Source organism: Halichoeres trimaculatus, unplaced genomic scaffold, assembly GCF_033239565.1.
Source record: "Halichoeres trimaculatus isolate MK-OKI-2021-1 unplaced genomic scaffold, fHalTri1.1 fHalTri1_scaffold_17, whole genome shotgun sequence".
NCBI lineage: Eukaryota > Metazoa > Chordata > Actinopteri > Labriformes > Labridae > Halichoeres > Halichoeres trimaculatus.
In genome coordinates this window covers 21,521,456-21,543,776 of record NW_027437195.1, presented here as the reverse complement: position 1 = coordinate 21,543,776, position 22,321 = coordinate 21,521,456, and the positions used below count along the sequence as shown (strand labels likewise).

Sequence of the window (22,321 nt, the reverse complement as noted above, 5' to 3'; positions counted from 1 at the left end):
AAATCTACAGAACTCCTTAAGGGTCATGATTACATGCTAGTTGTTGTTTGCCCTTTTACTTGTAATAGGTAATTTAAGTTTTTTTCTTGGGATATTGGCTTATTTTCTCATTACTACGATACAGATCTTGTTTTCTCAAGGTAGATGATTACATCTTTTTTCAGAAAGTAGTAAAAGCACAAAGAACCAGTAATGTGGGCAACAGCAGAAAAGCAGCTTGGCATGTCTCCTGGCCAATAATAGTGATCTACCAGCTGATTAGATTTTTTGATTCTAGATTATTAGAATATATTCTTGTTATCTTGAGAAAACAAGATTTTTTGAGATATTGAAATTCTGTCATAACAATGAACAAATAACTAAGCAGATGGTCAGTAATGTGATTACAAATGTGTGTAGTTGTCACTTTATTCACAAATTTAAAATCCAGACATTACTGCAAACTGTCAAGTTAATAAACCAGCGCAAAGGTGAGAAGACACTTTAGATTTCACAACAAGAACAAAAACTAAAATAGTATTTCCAATAAGTTAAAGCCAATCATAATTTTGAAATAACACATTTGAGCCACAACATTACTGCAATGTTTTCAAGGAGGATACATCAATATGGGAATGAATCATTGGATACTTTGCTCAGACTAGTGCTTAATCTTCTACTTAAAGGTGCCTTAGGTGAAATGGCAACAAATCTTAAAGAAAACAACATACAGGAGAATTACTTGTTTGTTTGAGTATGAGTATAATCCAGCAGACTTTTTAAGCCCCTAACATTTTCTTCACCATGTAGCCCGGCATGTTGTACAGGAAAAGACCGAGGATGGTGAGCAACAGGAGAGCGGTGACGATCTTAATGGTTAGCCATCTGTACTGGTCACATATCAGGTGTTTTGCAGCTTTGAAAGGGATCAGGAACCAGAGGAGGGCGATATCTGGGCGGCTGGTGGAAAACAGAGACAAGAGTGTTAGAAGTTTCACAATCTGTGTATCCTAATATCAGTGAACCAGTTCAAATAAGATCTGTGTGCTGTAACTGAAAAGCAATTCAAGTTAATACAGAGTAGTTTAGGTGAATTTTTAGATTTTGAGAGATTGGTAAGTTTCTATTATTTTGAGATTTAAGATTATCTTTAATTTTGTAAAAGTATCTTAAACAACAGAGGTCGCACACAGGCCATTTGGGATATCCTGTCGAAACACACAAAAAAAGGAAAATTTAAGAACAGATCACAAGACTGCAGGTCAATTCGTTCAGAAGTCCATTTATTCAGTTTGAGTTATTGAACATAGAAACTTAATGACATTGAAAATCAGTCTTCAACCAGGAAAAATCTGAGTTCCAGCACAAGCTAAAAAAAATCAAACTTCTCTAACAACCAACAATTCCCTTTTATGAATGATGGTACTTTTTTGAGATTAGTACACAAGAAAAAAAGAAAAACAACACCGTTTCACACTTAATTGTATTTTTTACACATAAGTTATTGAAGCATTCACTATCTACTGTTTGCTACAAAGTAATTTGCAAAACGTCCAGAACACATCTCTAATATTGACAAACCCACTGAAAAGATTTGCATCATCTAGTTTAAACTCAGACTCCCAACATTTTCTTCACCATGTAACCCGGCGTGTTGTACAGGAAAAGACCAAGGATGGCGAGCAGCAGGAGAGCGGTGACAAGCTTAATGGTCAGCCATCTGTACTGGTCACACATGAGGTGCTTGATGGCTTTGAGGGGGATGAGGAACCAGAGGAGGGCCACATCTGGACGGCTGGTGGTGCAAAAAAACATGAACAGAATCAGTGGCAGTGAAAGGCAGCAAGATCGAAAAAAAAAAATCAAGGAGGTTCAAAAACATATACATGATAGAGACATAGGCATGTTTTTCAGCCTTTTATTATAGTGCTTCCATCAATGTGTTGGTTTCTTTTAACTGTTTCTACTTTGCTGTTAGGAAAATACAGCAACACTAAAAAACAAAGATTGACAGCAGCCACTTAAGCGTTGTTGTTTTCACCGAGAACAGTGAACCACATCTCGTCCTTCTGAGGTGAATCCAACAGGTATCATTTTAAACCTTTCGAACCCAGAATAGCAGAAATTCAAGCCATTTATGAAGATCTGACAGGGATCTTTAAGAGCAGTTAAATATCAGATTGTTCATGCTATCTGGTTTTCTGATCAGTGTACATTTGTTGACTAAAAGTGATCAGTGCAGCGCAGGTCAAAGCAGAATACTGAAAAAAATGTCTTGGAATGAGACCAAAAATACAGTTTAAATACTGTAATGATTATGTTTTAAAGCTTCAGAGATTTTATGTTTGTCTTGATTTTGGCGCCTCCCGTGGGTAAAAAATATCTCACAGTGTTTTCAGGCGGTACAAATCACAACCTGAAAATTGTTCATCTTGTCACTGATGGTCCTGTTAAAACAATTTCTGTCTGTTTCATAGTGTGTCAGGACCTTTAACCCTATAGAGACCAGCATAGGGCCGATCATTCTGTTTGGCATTTAAAAACTAGGGAGTTAGGCTTTTATTTAGTATTTTCGCCATGTCCCAGAGCGCTGCCTCGATGTGTTCGCAGAAATCCAATCTAAAGCATAAACAAACACATTACGATCTAGTCTGCGGTTGTTGATCACATCACTTCCTATGTTAAATACAGGTCATCACATTTTTTTACATTTACATTATTGAGGGATACAGCCATAACATGTATGTTTTCTGAAAAAAATGTGTAATATTTTAATTTTTTGCTATTTATTCAATTGATCTGGACACAAGTCTTTACATTTTATCAAAGTTTGGGATATCAGGATTGTTCGGATGTTTAGCAAAAGGTGACACTGAAGCATGTTAAAATGTTCAGATATGCTCTGGTAGACTTGGTAAAGGGTAGAAAAATCCACTTTGTGTTCTCTAGCAGACGATTGCTAAAGAGGAATATTAGATAAAGTATTTACTGATTGTAGAACAAACAAGATAATTTCCTGAAAGCAGTTTCAAAGTAAATGCTGCTGTATCCTTTCTTACAATATTTTGTTGCATTAATTTTAAAGGTGCTTTAAATAGAGACGAGCGGTTTTAGGGTGAACCCCATGTACAGGCTTTAGCCATGTCGCACGTGGTCTAATCCCCACATTTCCTGTCAGCTGTTTTGTCAATAAAGGTAAAAAGAATGTGAAAAATGCAGAAATTATAACAGTAGATAGAAAGGAGGGACAGTGTGTGTGTGTGAGTATGTGTGAGAGAGACAGAGAGAAGTAGTCATCTGGTTAGGAACTGGAAACTGCTGGAACCTTCTGCAGAGATGTCCTGTGGGAACATCTCAGGCTCCAAGCATTTTCTTGACCATGTAACCAGGCATGCTGTAGAGGAAAATAGCCAGCAATGCCAGCAGCAGGAGAGCCGTGACAATCTTGATGGCCAGCCACTTGTACTGGTTGCAGACCAAGTGTTTAATGGCTTTGAAGGGAGTGAGGAACCACAGAAGGCTGGTGTCAGGGCGGCTGGAAGGACAAGAACGGACATGTTCAGACTTAAAGCAGCACGGACAACACTATGATACTGATTCTCTCTAAGGTATAGTAGAGATTATGTTACTATGAGTGAAGCAAAAGACAAAGTTTACAATACATTAAGCTTTTAAATATGGTTCTAGGTAGAGATACTAAAACAGAAACTTACCATGTAAAGGGAGATCCTAGGTCTAAGTCCAAAACTTGGTTGAAGTAAATGTAAAACGTCTTTCCTCGTTTCAGTTAATTTTTTATCTTTTAGATCATTTATGTGATTTTACTCATGTTTATGCTTTTTATAAGGTGAGCATCTGCATTTTCTTTTTATGTCTCATTTATCCACTGTTTATTGTAAACTTTATATGTTGTTATACACAGTCTGTTTATTTTATATCACTTCTTGGGTTAAACTTTTCACCAATCTGGCCTTTAAAGGATTACTTTAAACTAAATGAATGTTTGTATTATTGTGTAGAAATTGAGAAGGGTGAACCATAAGAGTGCTCAGGAATTGAAATGTTAACTGTTGGGTGATAAGAAACATCCTCCATACTTGGGTTTCTCCAGTGGCTCTGGTTCGTTGCGTCCTTCACCCGCTGGGCTTTTTTCTGCCTCTTCTCCCGTAAGGAGGTGCAGCTCTGCTTCAACTTTTCCCTAAGGAACAACAACATTTCATTCAGTCTCAAAGAAAAAGTATTTTTCACTTTTAAAAAAAGTACTTTCTATGTTGACCAACCGTGAGCTCAAACTCGTCCTCTTCATTTCGGGCCACAAATGGCCACCAGCCTTTGATCCTCTTCTGCTTGAAGATTGAGACCATGGGCATCTCTGTTTCATTCGTCACCATGTCGATGGAGCACTGCTTGGCTGTCTTTGCACCGCGTGGGAAGCGGTTCAGGTCCAGCTCGATTGCACCTGTGATGAAACATTTTGTCTGATTAAATACAAGAAAGCATGACTTAAAAAGTTTAAAGTAATAGCAAACAATCCATGGATGGACCAGCAACTTTCCAAACACAAGCCAACTACATGAATTCTGCTGTACCCAAGAAGTCGTCTGCAGAGAAGTGGTCAGCGTCCCACACTTGCAGATTAAGTCGAGCAGGGATCTTGTACTCAGTCTCATCCCAGGCGAACATGGACTCTTTTTTAGAGATGACGATCTTCTCCTCAGCCATGAGGTAATCAAAGGGGTAGACAAAGCGCCAGTTGAAGTTCCCCTCCCCGGTGATGGAGTGATAGTGGACGTCTGTGTCCTGCTTGTCCTCCTGCTGCCCCTTCAACCAGCTGTCAGAGGTAAAAAAAAAGACGGCTCTTTAATTGGATGTATCTGTTTTAACAGAGAATTTGTAATGGGATGGGAAAAGGATGGAACCATCATATGAAAACCTTACGACACATATTCAGTCAATAATTACCCTCGCACAAATATGTCACTGGATTTCTCTCCGGTGAAGATATCATCATCCTCCAGAACAACCTCATCTGTGTTCCAGATGATCACTCTCAGCTCAAACCTACACATGAAGAAAAACAATGATTAATGAATGATGATCTGTTCTTAGTTCACCTGAAGTTGACAGAGCTCTTAAAAAAGTTTACTTCTTTGGTTTTCTTGGTGAGATGTCGAGGGCGGGGCCAGGTGCTGTCATGTCTTTAGGGAACATATCCACCCACATCTCGATCCTCCCCTGAAAACAAGTGAACACAAGGGAAACGTAAATTAAACTTCCAAGGTGTAGCTGGCTGAAAAAGGAGTTATTAAAGATGACTGGATTTGTTACTTGTTCAATTCCCGGTTTGTCCGGGTGGAGCAGCGGTCTGGTTTCCACATGCTCTGGGACAAGTTTGCAGCCGACTCGAGGGATTTCCTCCCAGTGCCTCAGCACAGTCAGAGCCAGATGTTCATCTGTCTGCTTCTTCAAACCTGACAAAAATTGGCGTTTAGACACAACTTGATTCCCTTTTTCTCCAATACAATTTGGTAAGTAGCTTCTGAGTTTTTCAGAGTAAGCTCAATAAAAGAGACATGCTATGGCTTTCTCGGTTAAATCTGTGAGAGCCTGAAGGTATAAAACTAGCTGGTACCATTTTCATCTTCAATCTCAGTCGGTGCCATGAAGACGCGGTTCTCCACCTTCACTCTTCCTCCAGGGCCGTAGTGAGGTCCATCCAGTTTGCCGTCCTTGCACAACTTAGCCAGGATCTGCGTGGGTTTCATTGGATCTCGCCAAACATTGTAACCATGGCTACAGATAAGATCCAAACAGCAAGTTAAATGAAATGAAAATATGTTGACTATTGAAAAAAAACCTTTGATTAAATGTTTTAATTAAGCATAGATAATCTTGATAATCAATGATTGATAATTGATCTTTGTCTGAATACTTATTGTGCAGATGATGTCTATAATACTTTGTAAGTAGTTCATAAACAATGTCAACACATCAATAAACATTATTTGGGTGGTTGATTCAAGTACTCAAATGTCCTTTTAAGACGTTATCGTGTAATTAAGATTTTACAACTGGTCTATTCTCAATCCCTCAGCTGATTATTTGTGTTGCAATGTTGACACAGAATTTTTGTGACACTGGATTTTGAAAGATTGAATTTTGGAGACTGGGTTTCTCATGACACTGAATTTTGTGGCACTGTTTTTTTTATTTCTTTTTTGAGTTTGAATTTTTGTGCACTGAATTTTTTTGAGATGTTGATTTTTTTCATGATAAAAAGTTGAAATTTTCTACATGATGAACTTTCAATACTGAATATTTTGAGACAACATTTTTTTTTTTTGAATGAATTTATTTCAGCATTGAAAAAAGTCAAAGGCCAAAAAACTGGTGCTAGAAATTGGATGGTTTTTGAAATTTAAAGTCTGATTATGATGCTGGAAAAAAGTAAACTTAAAGGTTAATTGTCTCTCCTGTAGGTCAGCTATCTATTTATCTGTGAAGTGCTTAACTGAGTGCTTAAAAAAACATTTGCTGTGAAATACTTTGTAAAAAAGCAACCATTTTAAACATCAGCCGCAACTTCAGAGACACAACTATTTGTGTTACAAAGAAACTATCCATTAACAGAGAAATATTAACACCAGTTGCAACTTAAGTCGTTCACACAATGTTTATAAATGGTTTATAAATTATGTATAAAGCAGTTGCTAGAGTTTTATAATTATGTGTTCTTACTCTATAATAATCAGCCAAATAATGTCGACAGATGCGTTATAAAATATTTACAAATCATGAACAAATATCTGGTCCATGTGTTTCTGTAATGTTTACAGATGTTTTATAAACAAGCACTTAATAAAGCATATGAAATGTAAGAATGTATGATTTGATAAACTTTTAAGATAACATCAGTAATAGCATTACAAATAATTAGGAAACTTTTTTAATTATAATTTCATTGTTTGGTAATAGTAAATAACCTTTAATCAAAGGTAAATTAACTATCTATTTGCCCTCATTTACCCCTTTAGGATGATAATTGTTATAAAGTGTTACTGCAGCTGTAACAGACTTACAACACCCAAGTCATTATGATGCTTTGCTAACCTTATGTTGCATTACTCATCCATTACATTTCGTCATCCTACCACACAGAGCAGCAGAGAGCTCAGTCTTTGTTTCTTACATGGCGTAGTTACAGGTGACTCCACATGTGGCTCTGTGTTTGCTGTAGAAGCGGTTCTCCAGGTCCACTTTGGTTTCTCCAATCAGATCATCGGTTCCCACGAGATCCCAGTCATAAATCGACACGGTGAGAGTAGAATCCATTGGGAATGTGGCCTCCACGTCAAAGGATCTGATCAGATGAGAAACATTTCAGGTTATCATGAGATTTATCACTAAAGTTATCAGGGAATAACTTTGTAAGATCATGTAGGTTATGATAGTTATATTTTTCTGCTCACTTTCCAAACAGAGGGTTGAGCTGTTTTGAGATGTAGTTCTCTTTGTCTTTGATTTCAGTCTTTCCCAGTTTGATCGCAATATACGGATCAGCTTTCCCGTTAATGTCAGCTGGATGAAGATCAGTCGCCTTTAAGGAAAAAAGGATGATTCAAGAATAAAATGGTTAACCTGTATAACAAGTTAGATATGTAGATCAGTATTCTCAGTACAAAGAGTGCACACAGCCTACCCTGATCACATAGATGCGGACGAGGACGTTGATGGGATCGTTGTGAGGAATGTTCTGGAACATTCCCATGTTGGAGTCGAAGTTCATGTCTCTGGGCATGTCGTCTGACACTTTATACATGCACAGTGAGCCCTAAAAAGGACAGATGTATTAAAAAAAAACATTAAAGGAACAGTTTGCACCGTGATCAATGAACACCGAATCGTATTCTGTTGTGTTTCCTTAAAACTCGTGTGGTCTTACTTTGAATTTTCCAACAATTCTGTCCTCATCCGTCACATTCTGGTCATCATCATCACCACCTTTTCCTCTAAACAGGTTAAAACTGTGGAGCCAGTCTTCAAAGTTGTCAAATTCACTCTCCAGCTCTTTGGGGTACACCTTGTTTGAAAGCAGAAAATGAAAGTTAAGTCTTCTTTAATTTCCTAACAATGAGTCTCTTTTTCCAAGTGATACGCCATCACATCCTGCAGTAAATACCTTCAGCTCATCCAGCTTGGGCTTTTTCTTCTCAAACGGATCCACCTGCTTCTTCTTCTTTCCCTTTCCTCTCTTGGTGCCTTTTACAGGAGAGTCATCAGGTTTGATATCTGAGTACAGGTTAGCGGTGAGGGCGGCGTGAAGAGAGGGGATACGGGTGGGGGAGTGGAGGAGCAGAGCACTCGAGACATGAATTCCACATGAAAGTTGCCATAACCAACTATTACTGTTAACAAGTATACCATTGAATTGTATACTAGTTAAGTATACAGTTCAGTGGAGATACTTGGATTTGAAACGATGCTCCTGGTAGCTGCGTTCCTTCTGAAAAACTCAACAAAGAAGCTCACAACTGGACTGGTTCCTGTCATTAACATCCCAACCAAGCCATATGTTTGTATGTAAATGTGCACTATGGTTTGTGTGTATTGCGTAATATTTCATTCTGTGCAGCATGATAAGTCCAGAAATATCTTGGTATTTTGATTGACTGACAACTTTCATGGCAAGCATACGTCTTATATGCATGTATGGGAGAGAAAAAGCAGTTGTCCCATGTTTGGAAATTTGGATTCATGTCAGCATCTACATGGAGGCATTCTTGCGCTATAGGACTAAGAGGTGACTACTGCACTGTAGAAAAAAAAACAAGAGTTAGTGAGGTCATAAAGTGTAAACATGCATTGAGTTTTGCAATATTACATAGCAATTAAAACATCTCAAATTTGCTAAAACACCAAATTTATGACAAGGCTTATGCGCTACAGCTACTAAGTGGTTTGGGGTAGAGGTTCAGAACAAAGATAGCATGCCTGACACTTTACCTCCACCATCTGCTATGTCCATTTCATCTTTGTCCTCTGTATCTGAAAGAGCAGCCTCCTGAGCTTTCATGGACTGTGAAGTAAGACACCAAAACAAAATTTGATAACTTTTTAGGAGTTAGTAAAGAAAATGTAAAACCATTTATTACCTCCACCAAGCAGGTTATGTTTTTTGGGAGAGTTTGTCTGTTCGTTCCTCTGTGGACAATGTAACTCAAAAAGTATTGAACAGATCTTGATGAAATTTTCCGGAAATGTTCAAAATGGGATAAGGAAGAAGTGATTCAATTTTGGAGATGATCTGGATCACTGTCTGGATCCAGGATATTTTTAAGGATTCTTTATCATTGTGAGATAGGGCTGTTTTCACCATATGTGTATATAACTCCACCATAAATGGTTGGATTGCTTTGCAAAACAATACAAGACAAGGTCACCATAATTTCTGACAGATGTAAAAGTACGATCCAGATCCTGGCAATATTCTGGATACTAAGATCCAGAATGTGAAATATGTACTGGGTCATCATCATCGTCAACACTGTCAGGAAACAAATTATCGTACAAACCGGCAACTAACACCAAATTGTAGCAGACAGTCTGCTGAAAGGGAGTATAACATTAGCATGGGACTACAGTGTTGCGTCAAAATATGCTTGGTGGAGGTCTGCACTCCCTGAGTGCTTTTCTAGTTTTGATCTAAGATCTAGGGAAGCCTTAGGCAGACATCCATCCATACCTTCAATTCTCACCGTTTTCTCACAATCACGGGTAATATCTATAGACTGTATAAACTATTGATGTGGCCTCAGCTTTGTCAACTGTCTATTCCTGATACAGACTCAAGAGTCAGGCTTTAGCCTCCTTAACAGCTACAGGCTGCCCGATTGGACGAAACTTGTGATCCTAACATCTTCTAAATCTCTGACCCCCCCTCCCACTATCAGCATCAGTATGTGCTGATAGTAAGATTACCGATTTAGACCCAAGCCATTTGGCAGTAAATATGTTTCTTAATGATGTAAAAATCCTTTTTTTTGTCTTGGTGTGTATGTGTTGTATGTTCCAGTCTTTCTGCAGCCAGCTTTGAGCAAATACTTTATGAACTGCATAGGCTTCATTTATCTAACCCAAAAGTTTTCCCTTGGTAGTATCTGTTTTTCCATACTAAACTTGCTTATCTCACTATCTTGATATAAAAAAAAAATCTTGTTTCCTCGTAGGAACGGATAATATTCTGATGTCTTGTAAACTCAACATTTGAGTGTTCATTGTAATGGACATCCTGAGCTGCCATTCTTAAAGTAATAAGAGCAGTTTATCTTTTTTTTTCCTTTGTTTAATTTGTGCTTTTGTGCACTTTGGGGATATAAGTTACCACCTTCTGAAATACAGTAGCTTTAATAAAATGCACGTCAGCTTTGGGCTTCTGGGCTGCAGATATCAACTTTAAGAAGATCAGATTAGTGTGGTTTCCCCTGTGGGACTCACCTCTGTCAAAGTTTCAATGGAGGCGAAATATTTGGACCACCAGTCCAGCATGCTCTCATCCAACTCCTCTTCTTCAATCTCATCCCCCTTCTTCCTCTTCCTCTTTTTCCCCTTTCCGTCCTTATCGTCATCCTTCATTTAAAGGACACATCAAAGTCGTTGTTATTAAGGCTTCAGGATTTCAAAAGAACATTTTATATTTATAAACACATACAGAGCGTTCTGCTTACCTCAACTTTGACCACAGCATCAGAGCACTGGGTGGAAAAAGGTTGCGTAAGAGTAAACAATCGTACTATGTGTCTGGGCAGTTTCGTAATAATTATACCACAAGTTATCTACATGCTTTAGCTATTTAAACCATCTTTTCTACGAATAAAGGTTACATAAACTTACTGAGTCAAGTTTGACTACAGTTTCCATCTTCTTAAAAGAAGGCTCGGGATCCATGTTGACAACGATGATCTCCTCTGAAACATCACCAGATAACAAATGATTACAGAACCAGTAACTCTATAGAGTCTTTCTAGTCTTTCTGACCACTCAATGCGCTTTATCCACAAACATGTTAGTCCACATTTATGCAAAGAAAAACACAAATTGCAGTAAAAGCATGACTGCTGGTTTAAATTCACCTGTAGCGGAGTAGTTGTTGGCCTGCTTGTCTGTGGGCCTGTAGATGAACTTTCGAAGGCTGGTGACAGCGATGGATCCAACCAGAGTGTAGCGGCCGAAAGCTCTACAGTCCACCACTCGGATGTTGAGCGGTGGGTGAAGCAGCTCGTTCTCAGGCAAGTCCTAAAACACAAGATGGAGAATGAGTCTGATTTTTAAGATTTTTTTTTCAAAGGAATTCCTGTTTAATCAACAATAATTATCAAGCGAGAAGTCTTTTTCTAATTCAGCTTAAAGCTCCTATGAGAATTTTTTTAACTGGTTGTGAGACAGACTAAAGAAAAAGTGGTGACTCTCTATCAAAGTGAAATAAATAATCAACAAACAGATTTATTATTTCTATTCAGTTAATTTTGATGCCTTTGAAAGGTGCTGCAGGGTAGGTGAGAGATGGGATGATAAGCTGAATGCTGCTGAAATACTCTGTTGGAGTTTTTCAGATCAAGATGTACCATGAGTGATATTATTAAATGTGAGGAAACTCCAGAATTTTCTTTTTTTTGTATATAACTTCATTATAAATGGTCAGATTGATTTGCAAAACAATACAAGACAAGGTCACCATCATTTCTGACAGATGTTAAAGTACGATCCCGATCCTGTCAATATTCTGGATACTAAGATCTGGCGTATCAAATATTTGCTGGGTCATCATAATTTTCAGCACCGTCAGGCAACAAATTATCATACAAACTTGCAACTAACACAAATTGTGGCAGACAGTCTGCTGAAAGGGAGTATAACATTAAAATAGGACTCAAGTGTTGGTGACAACCACAATATGCTTGGAGGAGGACTGCGCTCTCTGAGTGCTTTTCTAGTATTGATCTGGGATCTACAGAAGTAGACATCCATCCATGGATGAAATATTTCTGTCACAAAACAAAATCCACATGTGATGGATAAGATCAGAAAGGAACAAAAGGTGCAGTTTGCCCACAGATGGGGCTAGAATCAAAATAAAATGAAAGACCCTGACAGGAGCTTAAAAAACAATACTGTTAAAAATAAGCATAAAAGATAATTGGAACGAGTAGTTACCACTTCAAACCACTTGACAAGGGTGCTGAAGTTGGGGTTTTTCTTATAGTTAGGGATGAGCGCAGACTGAACTCCCTTCCCAGCACATTCGATGTCGACCCGAGGCCGATCCACCTGAGCCAGATTCACCCTCTTCAAGTCCCTTAAGCCCCAGAACAAAACCTGAGAGATCAAAGGATGGCCCCTTAGTTTTTTTCTCACTTTCCTTTTTCTTTAACAAATTCATTACACTGGTCAATAAGTTTAAAGCTACCTCAATCCTGTATTTGCTGAGCACTGGTCTGATCCCAAGTGGTACAGGGAGGATTGGGCCACGATCCATATCTGTGGGACCATCGATTGGAGGCAGGTCGGCTTTCCCGTTGGGGCCGATCTAACAAACATGACAAAAAACATCCGAAAATGTTTATATTCATGTAAAATGTTCTGACTTTAAAGAGAATAATCTGTTTTTGATATTCAAACCTGCAGTAGTTCAAAGGCTGCCAGCATTTCTCCAGCGCTGCAGTTCCCGCGGTAGATCTGATAATACTCCAGCTGAGGAGGGAAGCGTGGGGGACCATAGTGCTCGTCTGCCATCTTGACAACGGGCTTTGCGAATGTTCGGCCCATGAAGTCTGCTTTACCCTAGAAGCATGAACATTTATGACGCTTAAATAAAACTGCAATAAAGAAATCTATTCTTGTTTGAATATTTGAAAGAATGTTCTTTTCAGCCTACCGTGTCCCCCCGTCAAAGTTCGTATAAAGGCCTTGGTGAAAAAAGTCCTATCAGTAGATAGAAACATGGCTTTGCATGCGCATGTTTCCAGATAGATTACTTAAAAAGTAAGAAGATAAAAAAAAGCCCAAAAAGAATAATAACCAAAAGCATCATCCCTAAAATAACCAGTAAACTGCAAAACAGACATATGTTTGAAAAATCTCTCTTGCAGTTAGTGGTTATAAAGAGTTCTTGTTTTGTAAACATACAAAAAGCACAAGTCTTTATTCATATACAAAGGAATGCAACAGGTGTAAGATCATCAGCGTCCATCTTTCATTAAAGATTCATCTTAGTCCTCTTGCATGCCTTTTAATACAAACTACTCTGCACACATTGTAGCGCTTCTACAGTGTATCAAGTCATCAGAAGCCACACTCTACTTATCCAAAAGGTCATCCAAAACAAAGGTGATAATGCCAGGAACAAATGTAAAATAGACAGTCAGCAAAAGCATTCTTTCAAATATAATTCATATCAGGTATGAAACATAAAGTGGTTCATTGTCAGTGCCTAATCGGCTAGTTTCTAAAAGGGGGATCCATTGTTGAGGGTGCATATGATCGTGGTTTCAAGGTCTTATATTTCAGGTTTGAGACAGGCAGACTCTTGAATTACCAGAAGGATTAAGGGCTGCTATCTAGAAACTGAAGCTGTGCTTGCTCGCAACAATACAAAGAGACAAAACAGCCTCTCTATTTCAAAGCAACTCTTACCACTGTGTCTTGATCATAGATTTCAATAACAATGATAGGAGGGTCATCTCTGAGTTCTGTTGCCTCTCCGAACAACTCCACATTCTCAAACACCAGCAGCTGGTCCCAGGTGGGGCACAGAGTCTCAGCCAGAACCTGGAAAGAAACACGACGTCCGATAAGGATTAAGGATCTGTTTCTGTGTTAACTGTTCACGGTTTTTAGGGTGCTCTCACCTCGGTGACTTGGCTTTGTGTTGAGAAGAAGACTCTGGCGAAAGGATCAGAGAGGCCTGTGCTGTCAGCGGCGAACAGGCTGCGAGCCTGGTACATGTGGACTCTCAGCTGGAAGATCTGCTTCACTGTGGATGGATGAAGATGATCAGATTTGTTGTTTATTTTGAATCTTGCTTTGCTCTGTGCTAGGAAGAGCGAAAAAGAAATATTTGATGGTGTATAAAACAAAAGAGTTGAATGGTCTTACTCATGTATGTAAGGCTGATGGGAGGTGAGCACGGCAGACCGGGTCCCTTGGACAACTTATTTTCCTCAAATCCATTGGGCAGGCCACTCAGGTAGTCTTTGCGGTGTCTGGTCAGACCCAGCCAAAGATAAATCTCTAACTTGGACTGAACCGTCCATCCAGCAGGCCCAAAGCCTTTCTTACCGGGGATCTATAAGAGGTGACAAAGTTATAGGTATACCAGCCAAAGTAGCATTAAAAGGAATGATTAGATGATCAATCTTTTCATGGATTATCAAACAATGCTCACTCTCAGGAAGATTGTTTTGACTTTCCCGCAGTCCTTCCCTGTCTCCTCTTCCACACTGGAATAAAGGATATCTTTGGAAGGGACACGGGCGTAAGCAATGCGCTTCCCGTTACTGATCATCCAGATGAAAACATCAGGAACGCTGTGTTGAGGCTGCAGGGATGACAAATTAAACATGTTATTAACACATTAAAATAAGCACAAATTAAAACTTGTGTTATTGTGACGAATGAGGGTGTTAATCTTACTTCTTCAGCCATGAAGCGCAGCTTTGAGAGGAAGTTCTGAGACAGCTTGAGTTTATCTCTCACTGTGCTTTTCTTCACCTGTGTCCTCATGGTTTTAGCTTGCTGGCTGATGCTCTCCTAAACCCAGAGAGATCAGCATTTAGAAAGAGTTCACAAATATTTTACAAAGCGAGAAAGAATAAATGATGTTTTTGTATTTAACGAACCATTTCTGACATGCAAAGCTTCAGCCTCTCTCTGTCCAATTTGGTTCTGCCGGACTGGTTCTGGTCTTTGTTTGCCAGCTCAAGAAACTGACTGTAGAAGTAGATTTCAGTCAGTTTCAAAGTCATTATTCTGTTATTTTTAATTTTTTTTGTTCATGTGTAGTTGGAGTTTGAAGCCACAGACCTGCAGCCCTGGCTGAGCTCCTCAAGGACTCCTCTCAGTCTGCGCTCAGGATACGTCTTCTCTGTCTTGATGATCTCATGCACATCATTCAGTCCATCCTCCTGCAGTTATAAAAGAAGTTTGGGAAATGTCATCCTGCTGGCTGGTCTGACAGTGTCCAGAAGACACGCACTGTTGGCGGCAAAAAAGCTAGTGGCTACTCGCTGGAAACCTCCCCATTGTTTATCTATTCAGGGTTGACTCCTTATTTATTCAGACATTGTTTACTTAGAGAATTCAATTGTCCGTAATCATGGTGCCAAAGACTCTGTCATGGAAACTTGGACTAGAGTAATAAACGACCCCCAAAAACACATTAATAAATAGACACTCTTAAAGGTTGTTCCTTGTGGTCTGGGCCGTTTTTTTTTCTGTTGTTGTTTGTTATATTTTATCATGGACATTGATGAGCATGGGGTCATGGACAATAAGTGCTTCGTCTATTCGATCTTATCCCCAATAGATCCTTCCATGGACTTCCGCAGGGTTTTTTTGTACACAGTCATTTTTGTTTTTTACTGTCATCCAGTCATCTCCTTCATCTTTGTTAAACTGCCCAACTTTAAATAAAAGTTGATCACAAAAAGAAAAGAAATTTAGATTCACTCCATAACAACACCTGATATTTGTTTATACCCATTAATATGACTTGCCAGTTTATCTGCAATTCTGTCGATGATGATGGCGTTATACAGCCGTCTCCTCTGATCCTGCCAGTAGCTCTTGATGTAAATACACGGTTTCCTCTCAAAGTACGGCAGGTGGAAGTAGTTTCTGGGGATATAAATAGAGGATACATCCTTTAGCTTTGAAAAACCACATAATTGAAGCTTCAGCAAATCAGTTGCACTGTCACTCTATGTTGATGGTATTCTCTCCTCTGACCGATCAGTGATGACAGGTTTCATCGGAGGAGTCGTTGCCACTGAAGTCAGACCCCCATCATCATCCAACTCCTCATCGCTGGAGTTGTGGATCAGCTCAGTTTCCTCTTCGTCACCATCTTTCTTCTTCCCCTTGGTCTTTGGCTGGGCAATCCCATCAATCTCGTTCCCATAGTAACCTTGTGCACAGCAAAAATGTCACACTAGCTACTGCTGAATGAAAAGTCAACATTACTTCATGTGATTACAAGAACAGTTTCTTTTTTTGCTACAGTATAAAGCTTTTTGATATCCCTAAAACTACATTGTGCTGCTTCAACTGATAGAAGAACACTCTTCTTGAAAGAGAGATTCATTTTGAGCCTCATGATTTCTGAAGTTATGACTGATTGGAAAATACCTATGGTGACCTCAAAGTTTATCGGCTTGTCTCCAATCTTCCTGTCAATCATTGTTGCCTCCAGGAAAGACCCAAAGAGGAAGAACTCTTCAACCTTCCCAGTGGCAGTCTGTGAAAAGATCGACAGCTGTGAGTGACATAATTTGAATCAATTTATTGACAGAAGTATGTCTGCCTCTGCTCGAACAGTTGGAAATAAGCTTCTTTTCAAATAGTGACTGCTGGACTTTCTTTAAGTTGATCTATAATGTCACATATGAAAATAATCCACTGAGAAGTTAGCGAGAGGTTAACTGTTTGTGTGCCACTTTGTGAAAATATGGACAACTTTAGAGTACAAAACATTTTGTTTACTTCCCTTCTTCTTTCCTTTCTTTTCTTCTTCTGTTAAGGTATTTCCTTTTACAACCTGGAATTTTTCAATGTATGAATGCTATTTGACACCTGAGTCAAAGTCCCATAAGAAAACTTGAAGGCTAGTTTCAGTCTGATCAGGTGCATGCATGCAAGAGAAAATGGATCCCCTACCATATTATCTACTGTAGGTGTCTAACATTGAGAAATTCAACATTTAATGTCTAGTTCAGTCACACTAACACAATAAATAAACTTTGCTTACATCATGTAAACACAATGAAGTCACAAAGAAAATCTTGATGTCTGAAACAAAAAGATAACTGTAATACAAGCTTCTGATGGATCAGAACTGTATCCCCGAGGATTTGGGAGTTAAGGTCTCACTAAGCTTGTTTGAAGTTACCGTGTGACTTTCTTTGTCAACAAACAAAAAGAAGCCTCACTGAAGCAATCTAGGTTTTAATAATGCACCAGGTGGGCTAAATACAGGCAGTTAATAATTTACAGAGACCACAGCACAATGACCTGTCAGCGGGAGCAACAAAAGGCTCCCTCTGCATGGCCACCCATCCATCCAAGCAGGAACCCACCTCTGAGATGTTGGGTATTCCCTCGAGCTGCACCTCTGCCGAGCTGGAAATATCAGGAGAGGAGGTGTCCAGGATCTCTACGCCCAGGCTGATGAGGAGACGGGCCCTGAAGGACACTCCCTCCCCGAGGCCCTCGTTAAGCTCCTGGTACTCATCCATCAGGGTGTAGGTACGAGTGGAGCCGTACATGTTGACCCAGGCGGGTCCCAGAGTTGGCAGAAAGCCTGAGAGATATAAATAAACACAAGAGATGGAGTGGGACAATCTCTTCTTCACCTCAAAGATAGTTTGGAAAACTTAGGAGCAAGAGCTTTTGGGAGACAGTTTAAAAAGTATGATACAGCACCTTTGTCCCCATCATTCGAGATCGTTCGCAGGTCGAGGAAGTGTGTTCCCATGGCAACATCATTCACTTTATCTGAGTCACGGATCTGGATTTTCATGCGCTTGCACAGCGGTGGAAACATCTCAGTGAAAACTATTTGCTCATTCCAGATTGGCTCGTAGCAGCTCTTCTGGACTGACGTTTTCCCCTGTAGTCACACAAAGCAAACATGTTTATTGAAATCAACTCAGGAGGATTTATGTCACTTACGCCAATATTTTGACGTGGCAGAGATAAAATAGAGGGAAGTTTTGGTCTGTAGTAGTACAAACCTTCTGCCCAGCGAACTGCACTTGGACGTAGGGATCCACCAAGTCCTTATTTTCTCCTATAAAGGCCTTTTTGACGTTAGCCATGATGCTGGTGTTCATTCTGGGGAGTCCCTCGGCTCTGTAGATCTTCAGGTAATACCGAGCCCACTGTCGCTCTGCAGGTACCCCCTCTGGTAGCAAGAGGTTTCTGAAGAACAGAGCAGATTGATAAAGGAGGTTCTAACACTTGTTCAACATTGAGTTAATTCATTCAGCTAGTTTTGGTTACCCTTCTATGTCATCTTCATCCGATTCATTGGCCTTATGTGGGGTCTTTATAGTGTCTCCTTTGGCCACAACTGCAATATCACACTTGACGTAGCCTTTACAGCCGGCTGTGATGTCATCAGGGTCTGACAACAGAGCCCACTTGTGGTAAAACTGATGATCTGAAGGACAAAAAGGAAACTTCATTATTTCAATATCAGCATTTATGATAACAAAGAAGAGTTTCTCTGATTGTTTTTTACCGGGTTGGGAGTAGATTGTGCCAACATCCAGTTTAAAGGCTCCAACCAGCGTCCCACTGCGCAGTAGATTTTTGGAGTGAATCACCTAGGGTTGGGTTCAGAGACACAACATTGAATCATTATAAACGCTGTTTTTTGAGCTTCAAAAAACAGGAATCATTTTTGAGAAGCAGTGTTAGAGAACTCAACTTACGGATATCTTCAGGATCTTGTCAAACATCACATCTGGAGGGACGTGGAAGTCAAAGACAAAATACTGGAAAGAAAAACAAGTGTGCGACAAACCTGTTAGCAGCAACAGAAAAAAGTGGAAAACCTTTTTTTTATATGTTTTGATGGTTTGACTCACTTCATTGTAGTACGGACAGTTGGTTGATTCTTTCATTGAGGTGTACTTTTTATCTTCCCCAATCTCCACACACACCATTGGATCCATGTTCAGTCCAATCAGCTGCCTCGCTTCAATCACTGTCACACTGACCTGAAATTACATTATCATGTTATTCATACTGTAGATGTAGAAATTTATCAACAGACAGTTTTAAAAGATCCCTTACCTGATAGTCGACTGGTCTTCCAGAGCTGGGCTCCATCTTTATGTCGGGTTTTGATCTGTAGGTATTGAGATATCAGTCAAAACACTTACAATTATGTAGATTCGATAACCAAAGATAAACACACAAAAGATTAAAAGTGAGTTGTATGCTTGCCTTTTGTTTGATACATTGGTGGTGACGGCTGTGACTGAGGCCAGTGAGATGGTGTCAGGATCTGGGCCTCCTCCCATGAACACGCCATCACGATCCAGGTTCTCTGTCTCCAGAATAGCCGGTTCATCTGGAGATCAAAGCAAAGGAGCATAATTGAGAATTGTGCATTGCTGTCACACAGAATATCTACACCAGACATTGCTGATTTTTTCTTCTTTAATTTAAAATTTACATCAGGACTGTAAACAAGAGTCAAAGTTAAGAAAAGTAAAACCATTATGTGTCACATTTAATTAAGGTCTAAAAAGATAAAAACAAATAATAAAGACCAACCATTGATTGAAGGTCAACCAAGAGAACAGTATTATTGTAAAGTAACTCTAAAGTAAATGTTTTGTTCTTTGGTTTGAAAAGTTTTTTTCTAATGTGACCCAAAAAAACCCTCTAGTTTTCTAATGTGCTAATCCTTTGTCATCCATCTTAGCCTCTGATACCTCCATGTTTGTCCTCCTTGTGTCCTCGGTGCTTGCTGCGCTTCATGGCTCTAGACAATTCTTTGGGTGCTCTGTAAAGGAAAGTTTAAAATGATTTCATAATTCATAGATCTTGCAGATACAATTACCATAATGTCTGTTGTTAAGGTGCAACTCTCAAATAACTAAAACAGTCGACTTGTATTATATCCACATATAAGTGCTTCAAACCAAAATAATTAAAAAGAACTCCAAAAAAACTAGAGGGCAGATAACCTGACAGAAATAAAAACAGGACTCACACTTCTTGATTAATATTTTTAAAGTTTTTTATGTAAAATGAACATAGAATGTGAGTTTCTCTCACTATAATATGGGTGCCTGTTTGCTACCACACCTGGTTTAGCCTTCCAAAAGGGCTTTCAATTATTCAACTCAGCTGACCTTAACGCATCAATTAAAAGGGATACATTTCACAGGCATTGTGAAAAATAATATGCCTAAAATAATTAATGTGCAGTAATTAATCAGCAAAGTAGAGTTATTAATGAATTGTACTGTTCAATTCTGAAAGGGTTAAAATTTCCTGGCATGATCAAACAATGTATTAGTTATTTCCAAGATGGAATTGTTTCAACGTAAACTCGAATGACCTTTTTTTCCCTTTTTGTTTATCACTGAAACTAATATGTTTGATGGAACCCTTTCACTTGTGCAAAACATTTTAAAAACATGGCACAATCAAAAACTAAAAAAATACAAATTCTACAATTTGATTGTTTTTTTGCATCTTAGTGAAAAACAAGACTTAACAAGTTAGTTTTTCAGAAACGTCAGAACAGAAACCGGCCAGGATGCAGAAGCCAAAATTCTACGTATGTATCTAACACTATTCCCAACATTAAAATAGAACAAACATTAGGAAACAGAGAGTGCTTCTTGAAAAGAAAAGAGTCTTAACAGGCGAAAGATTGAAGCCTATGCTTTGCTGATCTTTACTTGTCATTGTGTCAGAGAAAAAATAACCAATGTATGAGTACATACCATGCAAGAAAATGACGCCTTCCTCCCTTTCTTCCAGGTAGGTTTCAAAAGCCTCCTGTGAGTAAAACAGCAATTTCTTTTTTCCCCTCTGCAGTGGAAAAAACACCTACATAAACATTGTAGACAGCAGTAAGAATACAGCCACAAAGTAAAGCGGTGCAGAAAAGAATTTGGTTCGTCCAAGTCTGAAGTTGGGCAGGAGTGATGTGATACGCCGATGAATAGTGCATGAGTGTTGAACCCGAGACTGGTAACTATAACTAGAGACTGCTGAGAGACGTCACAGTGAGCAGATCTGCCAATCCACACAGGCTTTGAACAAGATTAAAGAAAATATTAGATATTTCTTAAATCCTACATTATTATATGAAGAAGTTGCGGTTTCTACACACACAGCAGAGGTCAATCAAAATAACATATCTGTAGCGCTTTTGCATGATGGACTTCAGTTCAACAAAAGTTGCGTTCGGTTTTGTCGTAGCTTTCAGCATCATTTCGCAAGAGTTTTAATTTGAGCACATACTTGACATTTTATCACTAAAGCAAACCTGTAGTTCTTCAAACATAAAAGCATGTCTTGATTGATAAATTGCCTTGTCATCAGTGATAGGAGGTCATAGAAAAAAAAAAAAAAGTCAGCCCAGCCTGGCTGAAAGAATGCTTCCTTTAAATATTTTAAAAGGTTTCTTCTTCAAACTGGGTCTGGCTGCTGACACACTGTCTGCGTGGATTCACCAAAATGGTGTCAAGACCTGTTTGCAGGGGGTGTGTATTTCAGTTTCATTCAGGTGTGAGCTCTAAGGTTGAAGAACAGAGCTGGATTGTGACTTCTTTACATGTGCTGCTGCTGATATGATTTGCAGACGATGACTGGCTTGAACAAATACAAAGTCAGAAAGGAACAGGGGTCTGACGTATGTCCTACAAAGTGGTGATCGAGTAGGTAATGATGCTGGGTTGCTTTGATGTGGCATGCATTAGCAGCTTCTATTCAACGTGAATTATTCCCCTGAACGCTGGAGTACAACTCATCATCTCATCAATTACACATACAGCCAGTCTGTAAGCCATACGTCAACGTCTAAAGTTGCTGGTATCCGATGAAACAAGGCTCTAAATTATTGAAGCACTCCAGTCAGTGTTGCATGCAGCATCCTCATTATGTTTGGGTATCGGTGTTCACAACAAATAAATTGATTTTTCTGGGAGGTAATGGCAGGGCAACATAGTTTAAACATTATTATTTTGGAAATTTAAAAATGTTATTTTACCTACTTATGGGAATTATAGCTTTCTGTGTTTTAAAAGATGTGTTTACGAATATGCTGCTTTAAAATGCAGCTAACTTCTTTGCATCGAGGTGTCACAGAGGCATTCTTTCCTGCACCATCACCTAAAGTGTGCAATACTCCCAATGACCCAATCTGACCACCGTGCTGAGGGATTCTGCCCTTAATTACATGATCCAGTACCAGCTACAAGGGGTTGGGGAGGTGTCCTCGATCCTCCAGGGAAGGCTGGTAACCATGTCACCAATCGTGCAAAGTTACTGTTTGCTCCTGTAGTCTAATTTACCAGCCTCACTCTCAGACGGGTGTTGT

At 39.2% G+C, this 22,321-nt stretch overlaps 1 protein-coding gene across 2 annotated transcripts; it reads right to left on the bottom strand.

Annotated features, from left to right (window-relative positions):
• Positions 1-571: 571 nt before the first annotated feature.
• LOC141806924 (otoferlin-like) lies at positions 572-20,848 on the bottom strand. Of its 2 annotated transcripts, none has more exons than XM_074692640.1 (42): positions 20,721-20,848; positions 19,698-19,768; positions 19,204-19,330; positions 19,051-19,105; positions 18,843-18,974; positions 18,687-18,749; positions 18,494-18,578; positions 18,253-18,412; positions 17,985-18,171; positions 17,674-17,860; positions 17,328-17,551; positions 16,381-16,489; positions 15,982-16,159; positions 15,750-15,870; positions 15,058-15,158; positions 14,874-14,964; positions 14,668-14,784; positions 14,420-14,572; positions 14,131-14,320; positions 13,884-14,008; positions 13,669-13,803; positions 12,655-12,816; positions 12,443-12,562; positions 12,190-12,351; positions 11,109-11,271; positions 10,870-10,943; positions 10,704-10,730; positions 10,474-10,605; positions 8,983-9,055; positions 8,159-8,268; positions 7,922-8,059; positions 7,679-7,810; positions 7,449-7,576; positions 7,169-7,339; positions 5,612-5,772; positions 5,308-5,450; positions 5,126-5,214; positions 4,942-5,040; positions 4,569-4,810; positions 4,260-4,438; positions 4,077-4,177; positions 572-939 (listed from the first exon to the last, which is right to left on the bottom strand). In XM_074692640.1, the coding sequence occupies exons 2-42, from the start codon at positions 19,741-19,743 to the stop codon at positions 759-761; spliced, it is 5,373 nt and encodes a 1,790-aa protein (XP_074548741.1). In that variant the 5' UTR covers positions 19,744-19,768; positions 20,721-20,848; the 3' UTR covers positions 572-758. The 2 variants fall into 2 exon arrangements, with proteins under 2 accessions (XP_074548741.1, XP_074548742.1); XM_074692641.1 differs by having other exon boundaries at positions 13,672-13,803.
• Between the last annotated feature and the right edge of the window lie 1,473 nt (positions 20,849-22,321).

What these genes read in the sequence shown, in the direction of transcription:
- LOC141806924 (XM_074692640.1), bottom strand. Translation starts at nt 19,743, where the DNA reads ATGAAGCGCAGCAAGCACCGAGGACACAAGGAGGACAAACATGGAG. An exon ending in GAAGACCAGTCGACTATCAG is followed by an intron (nt 18,975 to 19,050) that starts GTAAGGGATCTT and finishes ATGTAATTTCAG; the next exon opens with GTCAGTGTGACAGTGATTGA. An exon ending in GGACATAGCAGATGGTGGAG is followed by an intron (nt 8,269 to 8,982) that starts GTAAAGTGTCAG and finishes ACCTGTACTCAG; the next exon opens with ATATCAAACCTGATGACTCT.